The sequence below is a fragment of the Pelodiscus sinensis genome, chromosome 6 (assembly GCF_052426305.1).
Source record: "Pelodiscus sinensis isolate ZL-2025 chromosome 6, ASM5242630v1, whole genome shotgun sequence".
Taxonomy (NCBI): domain Eukaryota; kingdom Metazoa; phylum Chordata; order Testudines; family Trionychidae; genus Pelodiscus; species Pelodiscus sinensis.
Window position 1 is genome coordinate 37794859 of NC_143057.1, and position 26658 is coordinate 37821516.

The following is a 26658-nucleotide window of genomic DNA, read 5'->3' on the forward strand; positions in this document are numbered from 1 at the left end:
TTCGTCGCAGAAAATAGAATTCAGAGGAGCTGTGATTGATTCCAAGTGGTTAAGGTTCTTTCCACAAGGACAGGTTCTTGTTTGTTAGAGTTGTCTTCCTATGCATTCAGCATATCACCAACCATAACTTGTCACCTCAGAGGTCCATCTCACAACAATACTAAATTTATGGGTCATTTCCATACTAAACTGTCTTATAACCCAGGACAATTCCAAGTGTGGAAACCTTTACTCCCAAAGAGGCAATAAGTTGGGTTCTTTACCAAATGCCTTCTTTCTACTGTGGAATTGAGGCTCACTGTATGCCTCCCCACAAATTCCCCTGAATTCTAGGGTGATAGCCACAATCAGGTAGGACAGAGCCCTATTCATCCTTGCAGCTTCTCACTTGCTGAGACCTTTTTTGGCTAGTGCACCTGCTACAGATGCCCCTTCATCCTTCAATGTGCTTTTTAAAACTCAGAGTACCTGGACCTATGATCATAGAGCTATTGCCATATTCTACATCCAGACTCTGTCTCTGATGGCAAGGTTATTGACTGGTTGAGTGCAACCGAAAGAGACGACTTCTGCTTCAAGAGTTCCTTATGCACAGAAGAAAGACTTCAAGAAAAATTGATGTTCCAAATTGAAGAGAGTCTAGATATGGAGCTCAGCAAAATCTGGCCCTAGCATATAGGTGCCAGTATCAAAGATCCTTGATTGTGTTGCATTTCATCATTTTAAACATATGTAAGATGGGAAGAGGCCTCGAGGTCATCCTAGTCCAGCCCCCACACTGAGGCACGGTTAAGTATAAGATATGAGCTAGATATAGATGTTTGTCATTCATTCTTACAAACATCCAATGGGGGGTGGGGGAGGGAGAGGATTCCACAGTCTCGTAGGTAACCTGTTGCAGTGCCTAACTATCTAAAGAATTAGAGTTTTTGCCCTAATATCTAACCTGACTCTGCCTTGCTATAAATTAAGCCAAATACTACTTGTCCTATTCTAAGTGAATAGAGGGAACAGCTGATCATGGACTTCTTTCTAAAAGGCTTTCACATATTAGAAGACTCTTATATTATCCATCCTTCCTACCTTTCCAATCTTCTCTTTTCTAGATTAAACCTATCCAGTTCTTTCAATTTATCTACAGTGGTAGGGCCCTACCAAATTTGAGACTCTGAAAAACACATCATAGATTATGAAACCTGATCTTGCCTGTGATATCTGACTGTTGTTGAGGAAGTCGGTCTGATATCCACTGTGCAGCTGAGTGTGCCCCAAGTGGAGGCTCCTGCTGTGTACCAGATTCCAGCTACTCATCCTACCAGGTCAGGTAGGGACAGAACTTTCTCTTTCTCTGCCGGGGAGCTACTTCTGGGACTGGGTTAGACCCACCTCCAGGAACTTTTCTCCACTGCAGGAAGCTCCACAGCTATGCTGCCATCAGAGACCAGTGCTGAAGATAGCACTGAAATAGTGTGACTCCTAGCCAGCAACAATGGGGCGGTAGGTGTGCTTGTTCTACAAACTTTGCAGCACACAATGGCCTTTATTTCTCTTTCCAGAATGTTTCACTGTTTTAAATTTGAGATAAAAGTATTTGCTGCAATAGTTCTTTAGGGTTTTTCATTCGCAACCTATTACTGACTGAAAACAACCAGCTGCCTTTGAGCCTTTGTCATTCATGCAGTTGTATTCATACACTTTCCAAATTTTGATCCCGAAGCACAGGTTTGTGAATCAGATCTGCAGCTCCAGTGCTACCTGTTGGTCATTTGTCTTGTGATTGCCAGTGTTCCCAGTGAGTAGACCTGCCTCATGGCCAATATCCTAGACACAGGGACATTTTTATTTTATATGAAAATATACAGCCATGTGGGCACCACAAAACTTGAGATATTAAATTGCCCCAGATTTCATGGTGACTTTTGCAGCCATGTGGTGCCTATGGGCTTTGGCAGCTCCCATCCCCAGGTTAGTCCTGCTCACTTGAGCAGCGTGAGCACTGGCTGGGGAACTCAGGAGGAGGAGGGGACAGCTGCGCAGCTGGAGAGAAGCAATGGTTTCCCCTTCAGAGCATTGCTTCTCTTCACCCAGCAGCTTGGCCGTTCTCTGCTCCTCCAGACTCCTTGACTGTACTCACACTGTCACCCAGGCCTCCCACTTGGTCCCCTGATGCTGCAGGTGAGCCTCCCTACCTCCCCTGCTCCAGGATTGCCAACTTTCCTGGACCAGATGCCATTTCAGCAAATGGTGTGTGGTCCATCTGATCAGGGTGAGTTGCCAACCCAGGCTCTGGCCCCCAAAGCTTCTGCCCTCATGGCCTCTTCCCCGTTTGTGTGTGGTAGTTTGGGAGTAGGGGCAGAGAGAAGAGTTGCCTAGGGTACCAGCATTGCTAGGGACTAGGGATGTAATAGTGTAGTTGATTAGTCAATTAACCGATAAGCAAAAACTTATCAGTTAATGCTGTAGACTACACACATTCCCTCCCTCCCCCCAGTAAATTTTTTTAGCAGGCTGTCCAGTAGCCTGGCTCAGTCCTAGCTTCTGCTGGGTCTGGGACCTACCATTGCTGTGGCTCTGCATTTAAAATGCATTAGGAGCCAGGTGGGTAGACAGCCTGGCTCAGTTCCAGATCCTGCAGGGTCCGGGAGCTCAGATACCTTCCCTTCCCCCCTCCCTCCTCCCGCCCCGGACAAGGGCTGCTGCCCCCCTGTGCTGCTGCCTCTTATCAGAGGTAGCAGTACGGGGCAGCAGGCAGCCAATCTGTGAGGGAGCTGGTTGTTAAACTGGCTCCCCTCGCGAACCGCCTCCCTCCTGGCACCCCATGCTACTGCCTCTTACACAGAGACAGCAGTGCAGAATGGTGGGGGCTCCCCAGGAGTGGGGCTGGCTGCCAGCCCCATCTCCTGGGGACTAGAGAATAGTCAAGTAACCAATAAGAATTCATGAGGTTAATCAACTATTCAATTAACCGATATTTAACATCCCTACTCAGGATGGCCCTGCATAGACAGTGGTTCTCAATCAGCGGTACCTGGAAGTACTCAGAGGTCTTTCAAGAGATAGTAAACTCATCTAGATGAGTTTTCCCATTGTGGGTGTTGCAGCTCCTAGAGGGGAGTCATGGAATGAGTTCAGGGGTCTCACAAGTGCATGGAAACTGCCCAGAGCTGGCCACGCAAAACTAAGTTACATGCTTCAGACAAGACCCACATGTGGAAAAAGAAAGACTGTTTATACTGTTCTATACAGTGAAATATAAGTACAATATTTATATTCCAGTTGATTTATTTTACAATTATATGGTAAAGAGGAAGTAAGCAATTTTTCAGTAATAGTGTGCTGTGGCACTTTTGCGTTTTTATGTCTGATTTTGTAAGCAAGTAGTTTTTAAGTGAGGTGAAAGTTGGGGTTTCTCCTCAAAGAGGTACCGTAGTATGGAAACGTTGAGAACCACGATTATAGGAAGTGTCTGGTTGCAACAGGAGCCATGAGGAGTAGGAGGATGAGCTCCCAAGCCACGAAATCGGCCACCCTACTATTGAACAGCTCCTGCCCAGAACATCAGATGGTCTGCCACACTCATAGCTTGAGAGTAAGCAGGACCATGACTGTGGGGTTGCAGAGACCCTTGAGCCAAAACTATGTTGAGGATTATGAGCCCTTATCCACAGGGTAAACCATTGCACTTCTGAACATCTCCATGGTTGGGGTCAGTGGGTGATTCCCTGCATTCCTAGCCAATGAGTATGAGAGAGCGGGGCTGAATGGGGTCCTTTGTATTGCTGAAGGTCTGGCATATCAGATCCCTGCAGGTGCCAAGTGCAAGGGAGATTTCACAGACCATATGGTTTTCTTTGATATCTGTGTCGTCAGTAAAAATCTATTTCAGCTAACAATTCAAATGGAACCCTTCCAAGCCTACTTAAAATGAATTTTTACTCAACAGCAAATGGAAATACAATATATATGTGAACAATAGATATCAATGTATAATTATAGTAATTTTGGTGTGTTCAAACATAGATTTAACTTAAATGGATTTCTTTTTCAGCATCTGTGCAGCCAGTATCTTCAATGGAAATGAACATTGTTGTTAAAAATCCAGAGATAGTATTTGTGGCTGATTTAACAAGAAGTGATGCTCCTGCATTGGTGATGACAACACAGTGTGAGATCTTCATTAAGAACAGTTCTCAAATTAATAAAATGACAGCTGCTGTTAAAGATATACAAATGAAAGCCTGTCCCTTTGCTGCAGAAAAGAGAAAAGGGAATGTCACTACAGTGAGTTTGCCTTTTAAATATATGAGTGTCTGCAAATTGCAATAAATTTGGTGTTGTAAATCCTTTCCTTTGGCTAATATATATTTATAACTGTAATCAAAGTTTGTGGATTTGATGTTTAAAATGTTGTTGAAAAATTATTCTTGAATGAATAGCCATCTGCAGTCTCTGACTGTGCTATTGCATTTTATATTGCTAGCATGTTTGTTTTCTCAGTTAGTGGAAGGGTCACGAAAATCTGGCAACCCTAGAACCATCAGTGGGATGAAAAGGCACTTTATAATGGCACTTCTGCTTGCTGCAGCATGGGAGCAGAACCAGACTGGTCACTTACTGGGAGCAGAGGAATGCTCTGCCCCTGAAGATTCATTCATTTTTTTTCTTCCTCTGCAGAAGTTGGTGGCTTTACCAGTCCTCCTAACTGCAGAGCTTTTCTGAGGGAAATTCCAAACTAATTAATGTTTAGACTCAATGTAGTATGTCTAATTTCCAGACAGGTGGCATGCGGTGTTTGCCCTTTGGGGAGCCATTTGCAGTAGCTGGAGTCTTTTCAGGTTTCAGGGAGTGAGTTGGCCAAGAAAAGCCAGAGACCTTTGTCTCCTGTTTTCACTATCCCTCCTGGACCGTGTTATGGAGGAATTTGACCGACTTTCTAGGCAGAGTGCAGTTTCCTTCATAGCTCAAAGGCCAGCACAACAGATGGGGAATCATTCTTGAGTCCTTGTGGCTGACATCATCAGTGATACATCCAACTGAGGAGTTTGACTGTTCTCATCACTTCCACACAGGTCACACATTGAGAGCTTTGGATGCAGCGTGAACATTGCCAGCTCCAGTGAGCATAATAAGGAGCCTTCAGGCCCAGCTTCATTCTTCTGCTGCCACCTCTTAAATCGCCTCCTCAAGAATCCCTACTCATATCCCGGTTTGAAACCTTCAGAAGCAACATACCACTGTCTGTTATGTGTACATCCTGCACTATAGACAGGAGTATTGCTTTTTGGGAAATCATCCTTGAGCCCCAGGCTTCTCCCTTCCTTGACAGAGCCAAAAGGGGCCCATATGCCTCCTTTGAGTTTGCCTTCATTGCACAAGGGGAATAGCTAGCATTTTAAAATACTTTTGGATCAGTCTCTGGGCAGGACTTTTTTCTCCTCTGCAGACTGCTCTAGTGCTGGAAGGAGGGGACCAGATTAGACCCATCTCCAGGTGGCGTCCAATGCAACAGGATGCTGTCTGAGACTGGGCAGAAGCCTGAGGTTTCTAGAGTTGGAGCCTTTGTTCCCTGTGCTGCTATGAGGGCCCCATCAAGGGGCTTTCCTACCTTCTACTGGGCAGGGGAAGAACAGAACCTGTCCCTCCCCTGCCAACTGCTCTGGCAACAGGAGGAGGTGCCCAGATCAGAGCCACCTCTACTTCTTGGAATTTCCTGCAGCTGCATAAAGGTCTGTGGTTGCTGCCTTCAGAGTCCATTTCTGAAAGCAGCATAGAAGTGAGGGTGGCAATCCTATGATCTATTTACAAAGTTATGTAACCTCCCCCATCTCCTTTTGGGTCAGATCCCCACAGTTACAACACTGTGAAATTGGCCATAAGGGTGGACTCTGGATTTGGCAAGGCTCTACCAATGTCAGATTCTCCTGCTTATACTCTGAGTGAAGCATGACAAATGAAAACAGACTCATCATACACCTCTATACATGCACAAACTACAAAGGGAATTCTTCATCCTTGGAGAAGAAGCCTCCAGCAGTTCAAATCAAGTTATAGAATAAAGTAGTTATATAATACAGAAAATGTCTTTTGATCCACATCTGTTCCTTCACTCTCCTGCCACCTACCTAGGAGATAAAGGGCACGACAGACCAACTGTCAATTTAATTCATCCCCCACATGACAAGCAGGCTGAAGGACCATTTTAATGGCTCTGTGGATCTTATTGCTCAAAAAAAGGACATTTTCTGGTAAGAATTGGTACTTTTTCCTATCATTAATTTTTGACATTAGGTGAGTAACAGTCCAGTAAGGCTGACATTGTTTACTCTGTTCACTTTTGTTTCATTTCTCTTACATCAGTAAGAATGGTATTAAGAGTTATTTTTTCATTTTAAAGAACCGACAGAATTATCACTAGTAACACTTTCCTTTAAAACTTCTTAATGGCATTTTAGAGATTTTTTTTTCTAATTAAGCATGTATTTTTACTCTGATTACTATCTATTTTTGGAGTTGATCAGGAATTCTTTCTTATTCAGGTATTACAGCCTTGTGATATCTTCTTTGAAATGGTGCAGTCAGGTACTAATCCACAAATGGCTAGCCTATCCATTAAATCCTTAACAATAAAGGTAAGTTGAAATGTATTTTATGTGTCCTGTCTTCCCACTTTCCCCTATTGCTGGCTTGAGTTATTGGTTTTGTTTTAAAATTTTGACTTAACTAAAACTAAACATGTTTCTTAATCTTGTACCTCCTATTGCTTACTATATTGAAAAAATAGAAGAAAAAAGCCTTTCACATGGACTCCCAGTCACATCACCTCAGTTTTTTTAATGGAATATGGTGTCTCATATGATGGGTTTGGACAAAGATCACCCTATTTCCATGAGCTGTAAAAAGCTTGTAAAAAGATTTTAATGGGAAGGAGCAATCACAGATGTCAGATGGTGAAGGCAGCCATGGTTCTCCAATTTAGTGAAACTTGCACAATGTCTATCATATCATCTATTAAACCTCTTGTGATAGCCTGATTATTGAAAGAGGAGTATTAATAAAAAGGGGGAGGATACTAAAAGTTGGGCAATATACTTTTTACTTACTGTAACCATGCTGACCCTCAGTCCATGCTAAAACATGTTCATGACTACTATTATAACAGTGGTTATCAAACTTCGTTGATTCATGAACCACCTTCTTCAAAAATTGACATTTTAGGTACCACCTTCAAATTTATCCTCTGTACACATTTGGTTTAGGCCTTTCAAGACTTACGTATTTTTGGACAAATGTTCCTTATCTTTTTTCATCCACATGAATTTTTTCTTTTGTGTGGAATAAAATGTTATATGCACCAAGGCATGTGTGAATGTGCATCACCAGTAGAAACAAAAAACCTAGCTGTGGGAACTCTGCTAATCTGCTGCATGGGATTTGAATCTCTCCTGAGTGGCTGTATAAGCACACAGCTTACACGGAACACTGTTCTGGACTCCAATGTTAGATTATAACATCTATTTTAAACATCTGAGGTTTTGAGACCGTGACTTAGCGAGCACAATGAAGTAGTGATAATTTGTCTTTGTTACTTTGATTATAAGAAACAAGTATATTAAATGACATCTTGCTATATATTGACAGGGCACAGAAGGAAATCAGTGGCATTTTTTTAAATGTATCTAATTTTAGTTCAAAGATTCTGCTAATTCTTATCTAGATTATAGTTGAACACAAGCTACTTATCTTTTTATAGAACATAAATGAAGAAAACACAAAATACTTTGAGTAGCTCTGAGACAATTTTAAGCGTCATTAACTCATAAGGGTATTCTAGCTTCACAGAACATAATTGTGTTATGTTGGTGAGATATTGAGAGAGCTTTGACAGAAAGTTTATCCTTCACTTGTTTTTAACGGCAACCAGAGCAAAGAGCTTAGTATCACAGAGATACATAGTGCTGCAGAGCATCAAAAATTCCAAGTCTCTGTCCAGTGTTAAGCCTAAGTTCGTTCTTCTCAACTATGTGACTCAGAACTTTATTTTATGGAGTGTGAGCTTAAGTCTACCATCACATGACTGTTTAGTCAACTTTTACTTTTCATTGGCATGGTGCTTTGCATTGAAAATTGATCATTTATTACGGTGTCAGGAAAATATTCATTAAACTTGGTGACCAAATTAAGGTAGTATAGTGTTCTCTTATGGTCAGTAGTGAGGTCAAGATGAATTTCGAACTAATTTTCAGTGGGGAAATTTGCCAAATCTGGGAGTCATTGGCAGACTGTCTTTTCTTCTTTTCATGCTGCATTTTCTTGATGATTGCTCTTGATTTGTTGTGAAAATTAAAAAGTGTAATTTTCATTCCCTATAAGATGGCATTCAGTTTGACATACATAATAGCTCATCTAAATACACTAGTCTTGACACTGTAATTCAGCAATATATTCAAAACTAAAGTTACCAAGGAAAATGTGTGCATCTGAATGGAATTGAGACAAGTCAGCACTTTCCCATGCATTAGCATTTCCCATTTCATTGCGTGTAATTGGAAAGTAAGTATGAATTCAGAGCTCAAGGGTGAATAAAAATGACCATGAACAACTTTTTGATAGGAATATTTTGGCAATGAAGGCCTTACAGTGAATAAATTTAGCACTAGTAAAATAAACCCAATGATAAGTATTTGAGATAATATTTTTAACAAGCTTATATTGTATTGTTTGTAGCAGGAATCCAACAAGTAATGCCTGAAATTTCTTCATTTTTTTCCGTCTGGTTTTGATTCAAAACACTGCCTATTGCATCAACAGACATTTGTGTTTCAGTATAATTTCTTTTTAAACTACTGAGAGTTAGCCCACTTATCCATAGTTGAGGATTACAGATATTCCCAAATACTTACCTTTAATTTACCACATAGACTAAATTAAGTTACAGCAAAGCATTCAGATGAGAGGGTCTAAGGTAGATGAGCTTTCAAAACTTTTTGCTGAACTAAGGCTTGGGCTATGTTCCTGGAATGTATGTATATGTGTGCTTATTAAAGTGATCTGGCTGGAGGATGGGGGGAGATATTCTCAGGAAAATTACAAGAGAAAGGAGGTTGGAGGACATGAAGTTTAGAGCAGGAGGAGGGATTGTGGCTAGAGTTTAGGGGCTCTGGTGATGTGGGTGGGTTGATGTAGAAGGTCAGCATTGGTTCACAGCGAGAAAAAGAAAGATGGGGTAAATTGTGACTGGAAAAAGGGGGTTGTACTTAGGCAATAAGCAGTGTCAGCTCCAATTAATCTGTTCCAACACTTTAGTTTCACAGTTTCCCTTAAGTCAGTGTTTTCTGGTTTCTGTCAGTCCCTCTATAGCCCTTGGCCTTGTTGCAGAGTCTTTCCTACTCACTACCTGCTCTTTTCAGGGTCAGATTTACAATGAAACACACCCACAACAGCACAGGGCCCCAAGAGGCTGGGTGCGCGCACACACACGACAGCCGCTCTGCTGGGGTTCAGTCCCTCTGCAGACAGGGCTGGGGGAGGCAGGAGAGCAGGGAGGCTTGGCTGCAGCTTCAGGAGAGCCGGCAGTAGGCGGCCAGCAGCACAAACACTGTCTGAAGGGCTTCAGAGGAGCATGGGGCAATCGCACAGCCGGCCAGAGAAAAGCGGCACTTTAAAGTGGGAAAAGGGCTGCTTCTCTCCATCTGCCAGCTGTGTGGTTACCCACTGCTCCTCTGAAGTCTTTCAGACAGTGTTCGTGCTACTGACTGCCACCTGGTGAGTGGTGGCTGCCCGCAGCAAGGAGTAGGGAAGCAACATGGAGATGGAGAGCCTGCAAGCTGCACAGCTAGCAGAAAGAGCTGCACTTTGAAGAGGGAAAGTACCGCTTCTCTCCAGCAGCTGGCAGTGTGACTGATCTGCCCACTTCTTCTGAGTCCTCCAGTTCCTGTAATGTTGTGCTACTGTTGGCTGCCACCTGGTGAGTGGCTGCCGCCCACGGGCAAAGGGAAGAGTGGCTGAGGGATGGAGAGCCCAAGGTGGTAGCCGGTGGAACTGGTGGCCGGTGGAACTGTGCCCCCCCTCATTTTCAGGTGGACCACATGTGGGTCTCTGCCCACTTCTCCAGGCCAGCCAGCATAGGGCCACTGGGTCACCTGAAACTGTCCTGCGGCCATGGAGATCTTCATATCTCCTCTGTCAGTCTTCTCCAGCCCCACCATGGCGGCTTTGCTTCTTCACTGGGTCCCCAGCTCTGCCTCTTCCACCCAAGGCCCTGTCCTTCTGGGAGCCCAGACCTACTACTCCCCGCCCCCTCCTCATCCCCCCCCCCCCTCCGCCACACACACCTTTCCCAGGGGCCTGGCTATTCTGTCAGCAGCCCTGTCTGAACCCTTAGTTCCTGTGCTTGTGGCCTGCACCCAGGTCTGGACCTGAGCTGGCTTTCAGCACCCCACTACTAAAAATGTTCCAGTGCCAGACCATGGCCCACCCATAGCTATACCTGCTCTTTCAGGCATTTTTAATCTGCCTAAAAATCAAGGTGAATTTTTTAGCAATAATGAAGTGATTGTATACATTTGGTAGTCAAAAACACCAAAAAATGGAGGTGAGACAAAAAGACGAAACTAAGCAAAAAGACAATTTGTCATCTTATTTTAAAAATCTTGAAGTTCTGAATTGAGGACATTCAACAAAAAGTATGGGCAAGGGAGACATCTCAATGATCTGATCAGTTGCCAAGTTATGGGGCTGCCATGATGACTGCAAAAGTTGAACAAGTGGACTCTGAAGTGGCAATGGAACTAAAAAATAATGGTAATTTTGTTGAAGTAAGAAAAGAAACCTACCCTGAAGACGTTGCAGTATGACCAAAATCTATTTCATTGCATATGATAGTCTATTTCTTAGTAAATAAACCAAAAAACATAGGTAATATGGAAAATTTGAGAGAAGAGTATGAGGTTGGAGGACAAAAGCAATATAGAGGTCTTCATGAGTCCCATTTTTTGAGAGTGAAGAAATGAGAAATTGGTTGACTTTTTTTTCTTCCCCCGGAAACCACCAAGGCAGTCAACTGTTATGTTTGCAAATTTTTCCCGACCATAGTAAAGGAGAAAACACATTTGTTGACAGGCAGTCTAATTTGGAGAAATGTTGCAAAGACATTGCTGATACTCAAATTTTCTAAGGTCACATTAATGCTGTGTGTAAGTTCGATCAAAATTATCTGAAGAGACGATTCTGGGTTGTCGGCTCAGTTTGGGGGGAGTGTTCTTATTGGAGGAAAGTGCTGAGATGTTTTGTTGCCACAGTGAAGCTGCTGTCTTCTTTGGGACTACCTCTAAGAGAACAAGATGAGTCATCAGTGTCAAACTGAAAATATAATTTTTTAACATGCCTTGAATATCTTACTGAATTTGAGACTTTTCTTAATAAACATTTGAAAAATTAGCAGTATTGTGGCTAGGGGAAGACCAACTTTTCAACGCACTAAACCTACAATGAATTCGTTACTATAATGTCAGAGAAGCTGAGAAACCAATTCACTAGTGAAGTTAAAGGATGCCAAGTACTGTTCCATAATAGTTGATTCAAAACCAGATGTGAGTCATGTAGACCAATTAACATTAATTTTAATATATGTGATGGTCAATGGTAAAGTTGTAGAGTGATTTCTTCGTTTTATCCCATTAAAATCCTACACTTCTGAATGTCTAAAGGAAACAGTTCTGGAAATCACTGCAGATTTAGGTTTGGACATAAATTGTCATGGGCAGAGCTTTGATAACACCACAAATATGGCAGGAAAATATTCAGGTCTACAAGCAAGACTGAACAATGCAAATCCCTCTGTTTTTTTCATACCATGTTCCAGCCATTTCTTTAAATTTAATCTGCAGTGCTGCAGCCACATCTTGGCAGAGCTACACATTTTTTTGACTTTGTTCAAAACATATATGCTTTTTTTCCAGTTTGTACACATCGGAGGAGAATGCTACAATCATGCTTGGAGCAGGCAAATGGAAAACATTTGACAGTCAAAAGAATTTGACACCAGGTGGTCTGCTCGTGCAAATGCTGTTTTGCCTTTGAAAATGCACTAGCATATTATAAAGAGAACGTTATTAGACATAGCCACATCAAAGACTGAAAAACCAAGTATGAAAACGGAAACAAAATCCTTAGAAAATTTGAAAAGCATGCTATTGCTGTTTTTACTATTTGTGGACCCATTTACTTCAAAGAATTAATGCCGTCAGCAAATCACGGCAAAAAGTTGATACAGAATTTATTGAATGCTGCACAATTGTTAGCCTCAGTTACAAGTTTTGTCATGGAAATTTGAAATGACAATGGGTGTGTCTATACTACAGGGTTTTGTCGACAAAACTGGACTTTTGTCGACAAAACTATACCTGCGTCTACATTACCGCCTAGTTCTGTCGACATAATGTCGGCAGTTTTGTCGACGGTGGTAAACCTCATTCTATGAGGAATAAAGCCTTTTATCGACAGAGTTCTGTTGACAGAAGGCATTATTGCATCTACACTGTCCTTGGCGTCTACATTGGATGTAGTCTAGATGCTCTTTGTCGACAGAAGCTTTGTCAACAGTATCTGTCGACATAGCCTCTGTCGACAAAAGCCTGTAGTCTAGACGTATCCTATAGGTCCATAGAAGCAGAGGCACTAACATTAACAGCAAATACTAGTTATTCTGATATTTCTGAAGAAAAGCTTAAAAAAAAGGAAGTTATTTTTCTATGAAACTAGAGATAATCAATTTAAAAGGGAAAGAAGATCATCATTGAGTCTGTCAGTGTTATTTGTGACACAATAATAGTGCAATTGTAGAGTAGAGGTGAATCTCCAAAGAAAACTGTTGATTTATTTGCATGTTTTTTGACAGAAGTATGGATGAAGATGTTCAAAGGCACTACAGTAAGAAATTAAGTGAATTCTACCATGGACATCAACACAAATCTTTTTGAAGACGAAGCGAAACATTTAATTTAACAAAAATGATGAGGTCTGTGCATCAAGAACACCATTGATTTGTATAGACTTGTACATGGCTGTTTACAGGCAACCTTTCCAATTATAGAAACATTCTGAAAATATTTTTAACAATACCTATCTCAAATGCTTCTGGTGAAGGTTCTTTTTCTGTATTGAAACAAGTTAAGATTATTTACGAAATATGATGAGTCAGGAACATTTGACATGTTCAGCAATATTGACAATTGAAAATTCCTTTTCACAAAATATTCCTTATATTAATGACTTGACAGTTTTATTAAGAGACAGTGTAGAAAGAGAACTATATGAATAAATTTTTTTTCAAATTCAGTAAGTTTCTTCAGGGGAAGTTAACTTCTTTTCATTCACATGTCATCTATGCATTTTATTTTTATACATTTTTCACATTAGCTTAATGCAAATACAAGTTTTCATCTAAACCAGAAGTTCCCAAACTGCTCTCTGAGAACTCCATTCAGGTGGACTCAGGAAAAGTTCTGTTTTTTTTTTTTTTAAATAAAACACTCTTATCCAAAGCTCTTTATAATACTTAGCTCATGGTACAAACAATATTTGGAAAAATCATTAAGTGGTCCGCTGAGACCCTTAGCAATTTTCAAGTGGTCTGTGGAAAACTATCAAGGTTCCTCACTTTTTCATGTACTTATTACTACTTACAGGTAGAAGAGGAAGAAAAAAATGAAAAATGGGAGGGACAGGAAGAGTAAATGTTCTTTTCTTGGCCGGCCCAGGGCAGCCCCAAAAATGAAGCTGAGCATGGGCCCCACAAACTCTAAATCTGCCACTGGCTCTCTTCCCTGCACATTCAGCTTCCTTATGTTTTCAGGATGCCACAGCTATGCTGCTTAGGGATTGGCTGTGGTTCAGAGAGGCCTCTTTAGCCTATCACTCTCCCACTCCAGGGACCTGTCCTCCTAAATCTATGCTTCTCTGTAATTCTCTTCTCCCAACTCTCTACTCTTTCTCTCCTCTTCAGAGTCACTCCCCAGCTGGGTTTTATCATATCAAGAAAGTATTAAGTATGTTAGTAAGAAAGATTTAACACCTGCCCTCCATTCGTCAGCTAATCTGCTGCTTCCTTGAATATCTGGATTTTTTTTTTAAAAGGGGCCGTGCTATGGTTTAGAGGGGTTGGCAAGTCCCAGGTTCCATTACCGTTTGCAGGGAACAGATCATCCTGTTATAGCACATTAATTCCAAGTCATTGTATTGCAGTTTGAGGATCTCTGTTGTACTGGCAAAAACCTTAGTTCTATTAAAGCAGGCATAACAATGGCCATATTGGGTTTATTATCTTGGCCTTGATATCATTCTCTGGCAAAGGGTTCCACAGGGTGTGTGTGGGTGTGTGTGTGTGTGTGTGTGTGTGTGTGTGTGTGTGTGTGTGTGTGTGTGTGTGTGTGTGTGTGTGTGTGTTTTGCAAGAGATTTTAACCCGATGTCCATTAATTTCATTTGTGACAAATCCTTCTCCTCCCACCCTGAGCACTTGTGTTATGAGAAGGAGTAAATAGCTTTTATTAGTGTGGAGAAAGTAAATAAGTCATAATATTTCTGTAGACCTCAATCATATTCTCTGTTAGTTGTCTGCTTTCCGTGCTTTAAAAGTCCCAGTTTTATTACTCTCTCCTCAAATGGGAGCCATCCCATACCCCTAATGATTTTTGTTGCCCTATTCTTAACCTTTTCCAATTCCAATCATTTTCTTAGATTCCCAACATTCTGTTTTTTTTTTTTCTTTTGACTGCCACTGCCCATCGAGTGAATGTTTTCAGAGAACTATCCACCATGGCTCCAAAATATTTCATGAGCTAATTTAGACCCCATCATTGTATATGTATTGTTGGAATTATATTTTCCAATGTACATTACTTTGCATTTATCAGCATTACATTTCGTCTGCCACTTTGTTGCATAGTCACCCAGTTTTGAGTGATCCTTTTGTAGCTCTTCATAGTTTGCCTGGAACTTCTATCTTGTGCAGTTTTGTATCATTTGCAAATTTTGCCACCTCACTGTTTACCCTTCTTTCTAGTTCATTTATGAATATGTTAAATAGAATTGACCCCAGTCAATGTTTCCTCTAATCTTTTCCAAACATGTGTGGAATACATTTTTGTGCACTGATATATGTGTGAATGTGCACTACCACTAGAAACAAAATGTAACTGTGGGCATTCTGCTAATCAGCTGGGCAGCATTTGAATCTCTAAGCGCACATAGCACATATCTTACAGGGAAAACTGGCTTCAGTACAGACTCTTGGGGGACAACCCTGTTTACCTCTCTCTTTTCTGAAGAGTATTTATTCTACTCTGTTTCCTATCTTTTAACCAGTTACCAATCCAGGAGGGCCTTTCCCTCTTCTCCCATGACAGCTCACTTAAGATTCTTTGAAGGACTTTGTCAAACACTTTCTGAAAATCTAAGTACACTACATCCATTGGATCCCCTTTGACCACCCTTTTGCTTGTTAACCCCCTTAAAGAATTCTAGTAGACTGGTGAGACATCATTTCCCTTTACATAAACCATGTTAAGTCTTCTCCAAAAATATATTCATCTATGTGTCTGACAGTTTTGTTTCAACCAGTTTGCCCGATACTGAAGTCAGGTTTACGATCCTGATCACCTCTGGAGCCCTTTTCAAAAATTGGCATCACATTAACTGTCTTCCAGTCATCTTTTGCAAATGGCTGATTTAAAGGGTAGGTTACAGATTCTAGTTAGCAGTTCTGCAATTTCACATTTGAGTTTTTTCAGACTCATTGTGTGAATACTAGCTGATCCTAGTGACTTATTACTGTTTATCTGTTTGTTTCAAAATCTCCTCAAATTACAACTGAATCTGGGACTGTTCTTCAGATTTGTCACTTGGAACAAATGGCTTAGATTTAAGATTCTCCCTCACATTCTCAGCCATGAAGACCTATTCAAGAAATTCATTTAGTTTCTCTGCAGTGGTTTTATCAATTTTGAGTGCTCCTTTAGCCCCCTCGATCATCCAGTGGCAACACCAATTGTTTAGATAGCTTCCTGCTTCTGTTGTACTTAATATTTTTTTGCTGTTACTTTTGAGGTCTTTGGCATAGAGATGTTAGCTTGTAATTGAATAGTCATGTAATTGCATCAAATTTTAGTGGTTACATGACTATTTGATAGTCCCCTTAGATGGGACCAGCAGCCAGTGCGCTCCTGGCCCCACTCCTGTGAAGCCCCCTGCCATTCCTACACTGCTGCCTTTGTATCCGAGGGCGGGCAGGAGCTGGTCCACAAGAGGAGCCGATTTAAAAACCAGCTACCTGCACAGACTGGCTGTTTGCTGCTCCACGTTGCTGCCTCTGATACAGAGGCAGCAGCACAGGGTGGCACCACCCCTTTCCGTGGGGGATCCAGACAGAGGCTGTTCCATGTGGTGGGTCTGTGGGATGCCAGAGCAGCCTCTGTGGGGAGCTTGGACCCTCCCCCCCCTCCACCCCCAACTATCAGAGGCAGTAGTGTGAACCAGAGGGCAGATGGATCTGGTGTCCATGGGCACTGGCTCCTGCTCCTCTTCCTTGCTGCCTCTGAAACAGAGGCAGCAAGGAGGGGAGGGGAATGTGTGTAGTCAACAGGATTAACCAATAAGCCCAGGCTTATTGGTTAATCATTTAGGTGTCTACACGTTGACATCCCTCCTTTGGCTAGCTGTTCAAATTCTTTTTTGTCCTTCCTAATTATATTTTTACATTTCATTTGCCAGAATTTGTTCCTTTCTATTCTTCTTCAAACAGTTGCTCATGTGCATTCCAAGTTAGGTGTGTGTGTGTGTGTGTGTGTGTGTGTGCCGTGTGTACAGTTGGAAAGCTTTGACCCATCGGTCAGCAGTAGAGACCCCTAAAGTGGTGCCAGTATGGCAAGGTATATAGTCTACTGCCAACAGTTCCTCCATCAGTTCCTTCTTAGCACCAGTGACTGATAGTCCATTGGAGCTATCTCTCTCTTGCCCTGAGCAAGTGTTAATCCCTAGCTTTGTTCCTGTTCTTAGTTAAGTGTTAAATAGTTAATAGTAGTTGTTTCCCTTCCCCATCCCCAGATCTGCGGGAGACCTCGACTCTAGGGCTTTAAACTCTATGCTAAGTGCCAGAAGTTTATGCCTATGGGGATCTCCACGACTCCTGTCTTGAGTGTCTGGGAGTGGCGCACCTGGCAGATAAGTACAAGATGTTTAAGCCAAGGTCTCATACAGATAGAGAATTTTGACTAGAGATCTGCTCGTGGAAGCTTCTTTGCACCCCCATCCAGTGCCACAAGCTTTGGGACCAAACCAGGTAGCTTTCATGTGAAATGTGCCATTGTTAGTAAGGCGTGCACCGGCTCCACATAAGGACTTGGGGAAGGTCCCTTGACATGGGTACACTCTGGCACTGAATGCTCTGCCTGTTCACATTCACCGGTAGCACCAGAAGCAGGAGGACCAGGGGAGATTGCCTACTTCAAAGGCAAAGAAGTCCAAAGGGCTGTGTTAAGCATTGGAGCGCCCTACGGAACCGACCACTCTTCCGGCATTGTGGAGTCTGGTCCCAGTGGACTCTCCATCTAGAGAGAGTCAGATGGGAGAGGTGGACATGCTGTCCACTCCCAAAACATTTGAGGTGGCTCAAGACCTATTGAATTGAAGTCCAGCCACTCTGCTTCTCCAAGGAAATCTCTGGTGCGGCAGCTGGCTCAGTCTCCAGTTCCCGGTCCTGTGCAGTCTTGGAGCAAACCGGCTATGACGTGACAGTCACCATAGCCATCACACTGTTCACTTCAGTGTGACCACTCCAGCTCTCTACATTGGAGGCATCCCAACGATTTAACACTGTTGCTGTGTCCACTGGTATGGCACAGTACAGCACTGCCCTGGTCCTTGCACTTGGCTTCCATGTCTGAGTTGGAGCCTGAGTAATACCAGTCATGAAGGAGTCACCGTCATTTGGCACACTGCTGTCTTGAGCTCAGGCAGGAAGTCCCAGTATCCTGGCCTCCTCAGTGGCAGCCCCCTCCGTGGTGGCCTTTTTGGACCCTTGGACCTATCACCAGTTGTAGGTGGGGGATTCCAGATTGGTGTCAGTTGCCTTAGCCAGTAGAGGTATGCCGTCAGTGTCACTAGGAAGAGACCCCGCCGTAGGGGCGGAGCAGCCTCCATCTTCACAGATGATGTCAGCTTCACAGATGATGGCTTCTCAATCATACAAGGCACCAGTACAGCCTCATCCAGTACCATGCTTGTCATCCAGGCAGCCTCCGAGCCCTTGTCCTGGGTCGGACCAATGTCACTGGGAAATTGGGGCATCACTGCACCAGGTGCTGTGCTTGATCCGACAACCCGGTGCCAGTGACCATGGGTAGGTGCCTTTGGTGCCAGTGCCTGTTGCTTTTCCCGGTCAAGCTCCTGGGATTACATTCCCTGTCCTCTCCAGATGAGGTGGTGGTAAGTTCTGTGATGTCCCTGCCATCTATGGACCGTAGGGCACACCATGAGCTAAGGCATATGGTCCAAAACCTTGGCCTTCATGCCAAGCCAGGTGGTAAAGGACGTGGTCCCTAGGATGGACATCCTTTCTCCGGGGGGGGGGGGGGGGCGGAGAGGAGAGGAGACTTTCCAGAGTGGCCCTCCCATTTACCAAGATAATATCCCCCACTATGAAACCCCTCTGGCAGATGCTTGCCTCTATTTCCCCCAAGCCAAAGGAGTTGAGCATAGATATTTTGCCCCATTTTGGGGGAAGGTATGAATGCTTGTCCACCACCAGGCACGCCGGTACTACATGCAGCGAATGCCAGAGAGAGACAGGGTCCGTAAGGTCTTACTCCTAAGTTCAATTATTTGAAAAAGTTGGACATCCTGGATAGGAAGGTATACTCATTGGGCAACCTTCAGTTAGATTTCTAGTCATTAGGCAGTATTAAGTCGCTACAACTATAATTCATGAGCAATCATGGTTAAGTTTAAGGAGTTTTTGCCTTCCAACTTGAGGTCAGAGTTTGGAGCTCTAGTAGAGGAGGGGAAGATCATCTCTAGGACCTCCCTGCAAGCAGATCTGAATGTAGCGCAGACTGCTACACGTACTGTGTCCCCGGGCAAAGTCATGGGGCAAAACTCCTGGCTCCAGGTGTCGGCTATACCCCAGAGGTCCAGCAGATTATTCAGGAGCTACCATTTCTTGGGTCTGGTCTCTTCGCTGAGCAAACGGAATCTAGGCTGCACAGCTTTTCGGATGCTAGGGCTATGTTAAAATCATTGGACCTGCATACACCATCCACCCAATGCAAACATTTAAGCCTCCCACTCCCCCTCCATTACCCGTACCACCAGAGGCAGCATTCTAGATTTTTACTTCATTTAATTCTATGCTTTCTTTCACATATAGTGCCACCCCTGAACAGCATGACCTGTTCTGTCCTTCCGATTTATTTTGTGTCTTGACATTACATTATTTCATTAATTTTCCACATTTATTTCACTCATCTTTTTATTTAGACTTCTAGCATTTGTATATAAGTGCTTCACATACTTTTTTCACTTGACTGTTTCTCATCAGACATTCTGTCATTTTCCATCCTTTCCTCCTTATGAAGATTCAGAGAATCTCTATTAATAGATCCTCCCCTAAGCGCTGTTTCTGTACAAACCACATGCTCCTCCATACTCCTCAGTTTTCTTACAGCCTACACTTTTAATTTTAAGTGCCAGCAATCTGGTTCCATTTTGATTTGGGTGGAACCCATTTTTCTTGTACTGGCTCCCACTTTCCCAAATGTTTACCCAGGCCCTAATCTGAACCTTTTCTCCCTGCCCCGTTGTCTCATCCAGGGATTGAGACCCTGTAGCTTTGCCTATGTAACTGGCCCTGTGCTAGAACTGGAAGCATTTCAGAGAGTGCTACTATGGTGGACCTGGCATTGAGTTTCTTGCCTAGCAGCCTAAATTTGACCTCCAGGATGTCTCTCCTGTCCTTCCCTATGTGATTGGTGCCTACATGTACCACGACCACCAGCTCTTCCCCAGCACTACACTTGATCTAGACATCTTGAGAGATCCATAATCCTTGCATCAGACAGGCAAGTCATCATGCTGTTCTTCTGTTTGTTGTAAACCCGGCTATCTATTTTTCTAATGAACAAGTCCCCCTCATAACTGTTTTCTTTCTCTTACTAATAACTGTAGTTCTCTCCCCCAGAGAGGTATCCTCAGTGTGAGAGGATATCATGACAACATCTGGACAGAGGGGCCTGACTTTAGGATCATTTCCCTCTGTCCAGTTGGATTTTCTCTCTCTCTCAGACTTTGTTCATCCTCAGTAGCATAGAGGCTGTTGGACTGTTGGTGGGACAATTCTACTGAGTCCAGGGAAGTCTCATTTATACACTTCTCTGTCTTCCTTAGCTCCTGCAGTTCAGCCACTGTGGCCTCCAAAGCCCATACACCAAGAGCAAGGAACATTTTTTTGGTCAGTAGCCACTGACCCAGAGAAAAATTAGTTAGGGGCTCCTCACAAGCTAAAAACCCCAAAACCCTCCTCACTACTCACTGCATTTCAAAAAGAGAAAAATCAAACTTGTGCACTTAAATTGCCAGTTAAAACTAAGTGGAGTTCCATTTTATATTGTTTGAAAAGCTTATTGAGATTAAAAAAATGTCTTAAAATGCCTTGCTGTCCATGAAGATTTACAGACTAAACTGAGCAAACGTACCAGGAATTCAATCCTGGACGAAGATGTATTTTGGGAATGGGTTCAAAAACTGCATGCACTGATAAGTCCTGTTGTTAAATGGTTTACACTGCTTAAATCTGACCAGCCAAAAATGAGTAAAGTTCCTGAATATTTCAGGGAATTAAGCGATCATTTTGATAGGCTACTTCCCAAAAGTCCACTTACCAAACAAGAAAAACGGGATGTGATGAAAAGTTTTGGAAAAAAAAAAAAAAAAGATATGGCTCTAAAGACATTCACTATGCTGCAAATATTCTAGATCCAAAATTCAATGGTGAGTGCCTTACTAAAAATGAACAAATAAAGGAACTGAATTCATCGATAAATTAGTTGCAAGAATGTATGGCACTGATCACTCAGAAAAAGTCATAGCAGAGCTTGCAGGGTATCATGCTAAAGAAGGCTTTTTTTGAAAATCATATGTAACAAAATCAGCTGGCTCAGTAGAATGCAATAACATGGTATTTGCTATAGATCAAAATTAGGGAAAGCAGCGATCAACATATTGAATATGCCACCAGCAACGGCAGCAACTGAAAGATGTTTCAGTACTTACAGTATCATTCATAATGCAAAAAGAAACAAGTTAACACAAGAAAGGGCAGGCAAGCTGACATTTATAGCCCATAATATAAAGCTTCTTAAAAACCGAAATGATGCTACATTGAAATCCCCAAGAGAAAAAAGGAAACAGAACCAGAGAAATGAGGAAGAAGAAATTGATGATGCTGAAGAGAAAGAAGAGGATATATATGAGGAAGAAGAAGAGAGACATATATTTTTAACTTTCTGGATTGAATACGAATCTAATCAGAATCTGCACTTTCCGAATCTGACCCATATATTTCTATCCTGCAACAGAAGATTTGTAATAAAAGTTCTAGTAATTTAAATCTGTCTCTTTTTCTTTACTTTCCTGAATTTTCATTTTAACAATTGGAAACTTTCATGATTCTTGAAGTTTTATTAAAGAAAGACATTATTATAACTAGTAAAATTCTTTAAAAAACTATTTAACAAGTATTTAAAAGAAAATTCTCGCATTCGAGAATATTCTCCGAAAGTTTATTCACGAGAATTTAACATCACTATTTCACACCCTTATGTCAGAGCCCTCATACACTGTCTTCCATAAAGACTAGGTCCAGCTCAGCCCACACCCGGCTTTCCTCCCAAAAGTGGTCTCTAGATTCCACACTGAGGGCATTTTCCTTCCCATTTTTTACCCTAAGCCTCACCTGAAGTGAGAGGAACAAAGGTTGCGGTCAGTTGATGTCAGGCAGACTCCCACTTACTACATTGACAGGACAAAGCCCTTCTGCAAATCCTCGAAGTTATTCATGACAGACCATATGAAAGGGCTGCCAGTGTCATCACATCGCATCTCCTCCTGGATTATGACATGCATCCCCATGAGTTGTGATCTCGTCAAGGTTTCCCCTCCACCTCTCACAGTACATTCTGTGTGGGCACGCACCTCTTCAGACACTTTCCTGGCTCATGTTCTTCTTCAGGAAATCTGTAGAACTGTGCTGCGATCATCAGAGCATTCACATCACACTACGCCATTGTGCAACAGTCTAGATACAATGCGACCTTTGGTGCTGTGGAACTTGAGTCAGCAACACATTGAGTCTGATCCGTCCTCCTGGACAAGACTTGTGAATCACCTAATTGGAATAGATATGAGCAAGCACTCAAAGAAGAAAAGACAGTTACTCACTTCTGTAACTGTTGTTCTTTGAGATGCATTGCTCAGGTCTATTCCATACCCACCCTACTACCATATTTCCCCACTTTTGGAGTAGTTGGCAAGAAGGAACCTGAAGGGCAGTCAGGTCGATAGTCATATACAATGTGCCATTCTAGGTGGCTCCACAGCCGACCTGATGGATAGTAGCTAAGGTAAAACTTTCTGAATGTCATGCATGCGGTGTGCACATACCTAATTGGAATAGATATGAGCAACACATCTTGAAGAAAAACAGTTGCAAAGGTAAGTAGCCATCTTATCTTCTGAGTCACTCTAGGGCCATCATCTAGCTTCTTGGTGTTACTTACTTGTTAAAACAAGCTGGTTCATTTGCACAACCTGGAACTTTTCTGTGTGTTTAGGTTTTTTAATCTACTCTTTATATCTGTCAGTCTGTTGGCTATTATTTCGCTTCAAAGGACCACTGAGAGATCAGTCAGACAATCCCTACTGTATTTTCCACAGTGTTTGTCATCCTCTTACCAATATTTTTCTTGATGAAGGTAAATGTAACTTTCCACACTTACCAACAGATTGTTGCTATCCCTTTATTTAAATACTCAATGCCGTAAGAGAAAAAAGGTAGAATAAAAGGGCACTTGAAAAGTGGTTGAGACTTACTTGAATCAAATGAAGAAAATCATGTTTTTCTTGATATCTGAAATGTTTCTATTAAGCTATCCAATTTATCTGTAATGTTGATAATTCGCATTTTTGCACTAACATAACATCAACTTTCTGAAGGCCTATTTCAGAGGAGATAAAAATTCATTCAGAATCTCTCACTCCAGTTTTATGGGATAAGTGTGATTGGCCAACAGAAGAGAAATTTGCAAAGATCTACTTAATCTTTGCTCAAAGGCTTTATTAAGTGCTAGAGTTATGATCTATTTTTTCTTCTACAGAAGCAACCTTTGGCAGGAAATAATAGTCCCAAAGTAAACTACATTGTTATTGAAAAAAGGGAAATTCATTTAATTGTTTCTTTCCTTATTATTTCTGCATACTGCTCACTACATTCCATTTATAAATGGGGACAAGGTATGGAAAACTGGTTAATTGTTAAATTATTTTCTGTATTGACCTCTTCTCCAGTCTGTCAAATCTCTGAAATGTGTACACAGTTGTGTTGTTTTGAGGTTACTAAATAGAGAGTTCAGTTTTACACATTTGAAAGCTGTTCTGTAAGGCAGAAAGAAGGGTCATGGCTTAACCCCAGAGCAAGTCTGAACTGTCTTTAGTATAGGCAAAGAGAGAAGTAAAGCATATGATTATTAAAGTTAGTCCCTAAAAGGAAACAACCAGGTGTTGTAACACATACTCATTGTAATTTTGCAACTAAAAGCAGTAACAAGAGACTACTTTAAGAAGTAGTTATTCATTCTCCATATACCAAGTTGCACGTGTTTTCCATATAATCAACAGCACTTGAATAATTTTTTTTTTCGTGATAGGTTTCACCAGTTATCATCAATACTGTGATCACAATAACATCGGCACTATCTCCAACTACAGAGGCTGCAGAACAAGAGATTAGTCCAATTCCTCCAGACCTATGGGACAAGAAAGATATAAAAAAATTAAAAATGTGGTTTCTTGAAAAATCAAATGAAAATGAAAATAAAAATATAGCAACTGAGTTAGTTCTGAAAGGAGAGACATTAAATATGATAATTGAATCAGTCATTGTAACTCTTGAAGCTGGCGTTGGACACAGAACAGTACCTATGCTTTTAGCAAAGTCGTCATTTTCCGGAGAAGTAAAAAATTGGAGTACACTCATCAACCTCCATTCCCAGCTTGAACTGGAGGTAAGTATATAATATATATCATTTTCTCCAAAAGCACATGTAATAAAGATTATGAAAACGACTTGTTACTTATCAATAGTTTTTTTCATAAATCTTGTCTAAGTAAAATGGTTATTTTCATCTACCGTATTTTCCGGCGTATAGGGCGACTGGGTGTATAAGACGACCCCCTATCTTTTTAATTAAAAGATAGGGTTTCATCTTATACCCCAGCGCCCCTCCGCCTCCTTTGCTCCCGGTGTCCCTGGTCTGCTGGAGATGGTCCCCAGCAGACCAGAGGCACCGGGAGCAAAGCCGCCAGGAGCGCCTGGGCTGCCCCCCCCCCCCCGCCGGAGCCCCTCCGAGGCTTTGAAAGCCTCGGGGGAAGCCGGCGGGGGGGCATCCCAGGCGCGCATGGGCTGCCCCCCCGCCGGAGCCCCTCCGCGGCTTTGAAAGCCTCGGGGGAAGCCGGCGGCGGGGCATCCCAGGCGCGCATGGGCTGCCCCCCCGCCGGAGCCCCTCCGAGGCTTTGAAAGCCTCGGGGGAAGCCGGCGGGGGGGCATCCCAGGCGCGCATGGGCTGCCCCCCCGCCGGAGCCCCTCCGCGGCTTTGAAAGCCTCGGGGGAAGCCGGCGGCGGGGCATCCCAGGCGCGCATGGGCTGCACCCCCGCCGGAGCCCCTCCACGGCGGCGCGGAGGGGCTCCGGCGGGGGGGCAGCCCATGCGCGCCTGGGATGCCCCGCCGCCGGCTTCCCCCGAGGCTTTCAAAGCCGCGGAGGGGCTCCGGCGGCGGTGCATCCGGCGTACAAGACGACCCCCGATTTTGGGGGGATGTTTTTTAACATCAGAGGTCGTCTTGTACGCCGGAATATACGGTAACACTTAAATTTCATGGGAAAAAGGTGCCTTATGGAGCACAACCTTCCATCATACAGTATGTACAGAGTCCATTGTACTTAATAGCAACAACCCTAAGTTATGGAGCACAGATTCCCAAATTCCCTGGTAATGTTATTCTGTCACAAAATTACTACCCTTCAATCCCAACCTCTCTCACTACATGCAATTATGGCTCATAATAGAAAATACTTAAACACAAAATTCATCAGTTATTTCAGATAGAAATTATATTTGAGCATGGATTTTATTACATTTGTTTGCATTCCTGTAATGCCTATAGATACAACCAAGATCAGTTCTCTATTCTGCCAGGAACTGTCCAAATATAGGTGATGGAGATTATTTATAATATAATGCTCCATTCTGGCAAACACTTAAGTTCCACTGAAGTCAAATTACTGTTAGTGGGATACGGACATATATACATAAGACTTTCATGTAATGGGGAAAAAGATATAGAGTTCAATTTTCAAAGGCTCTGCAGTCTCATTGAAAATCTGTAGGACTTGATTTAGTGTCCTAATTTTGAAAATGGGATTTAGGACGAGATTATTAAAGATATTTATGCACCTAAAATTCAGATAGATACATAATGAGATTTTCAGGAGTACCTAGATATGTAACTCCCATTGATTTCAACAAGAGTTGAGCACCAATGCTGCTGCGCTTTTTTTTTTTTTTTTTTTTTTAAATCCTACTGTGTTCATCTTTGGGCATTTACACACTTTTAAAATTCTGACCATTAGTACTTCGAAGATCTTTTTTCATATCCTACAAGCAAAGTAATTTGGAAATGTTTGTTAGTACAGCAGATGTTTGTTTGCAGCAACATTTTGAAAGAGCATTTGCTGCTTATGGACATTTCCTCTGTCAATACTCCTAATATCAGCCACAACCACTTAGGAGGAATGTAGCAAAAGGGCACTGATATGTTGCTGTCAGCCAATCAGCAATGTGGAAGAGAATCCAGAGTAAAAATTATAAAAAACAATCTATTATCATGTAGCTCAGGAGTGGCCAACTTATGGCTCTCTAGCCACATGTGGCTCTTTGCTCATAGAAATGTGATTCTATTATTAGGGTTACCATACATCCAGTTTTTCTGGTTTTGCTTACCAGGATCCGCAGGGGAGCTGTCTGGCCCGGCGCAGGGAAGCATGATGGCTGGAGCCAGCCTGTTATGCCAAAAAGCCTCAAAAGTGTTTCTTAAAGGGCCACACTGTTTTTAATTGTTTTTTTTTAATCGTTTTTTGCTTAACTCTTGGGATCCTTATTTATTTATTTATTTATTTATTTTTTCTTGCTCAACATCTTTGGTCTCCCCCTTCTTTTTTCTCAACAGAATATTTTTCCCCAGTGGTTTTTTGGGGGGTTATGGGGAGTTTTTGGTATTTTTCGTTAAACCATCTGGCAACCCTAGATTCTAGAGGGAAGTTTTTTGTAATCAGTGCC

General features: G+C 42.4%; 1 protein-coding gene across 5 annotated transcripts in view; it reads left to right on the forward strand.

The window, feature by feature from the left end:
* Positions 1 to 26658, forward strand: part of VPS13A (vacuolar protein sorting 13 homolog A) — a 291281-nt gene that overhangs the window by 133293 nt on the left and 131330 nt on the right. For all 5 annotated transcript variants that reach the window (XR_012904696.2, XR_012904698.2, XM_006122479.5 and 2 more), the window contains 3 exons: positions 4049 to 4281; positions 6537 to 6629; positions 23972 to 24328. Coding sequence is in view for 3 of the 5 variants with exons in the window: in XM_006122479.5 (XP_006122541.3) it covers positions 4049 to 4281; positions 6537 to 6629; positions 23972 to 24328 (683 nt within the window). In the remaining 2 variants the exon portion in view is untranslated. The remainder of the gene's footprint in view (positions 1 to 4048; positions 4282 to 6536; positions 6630 to 23971; positions 24329 to 26658) is intronic.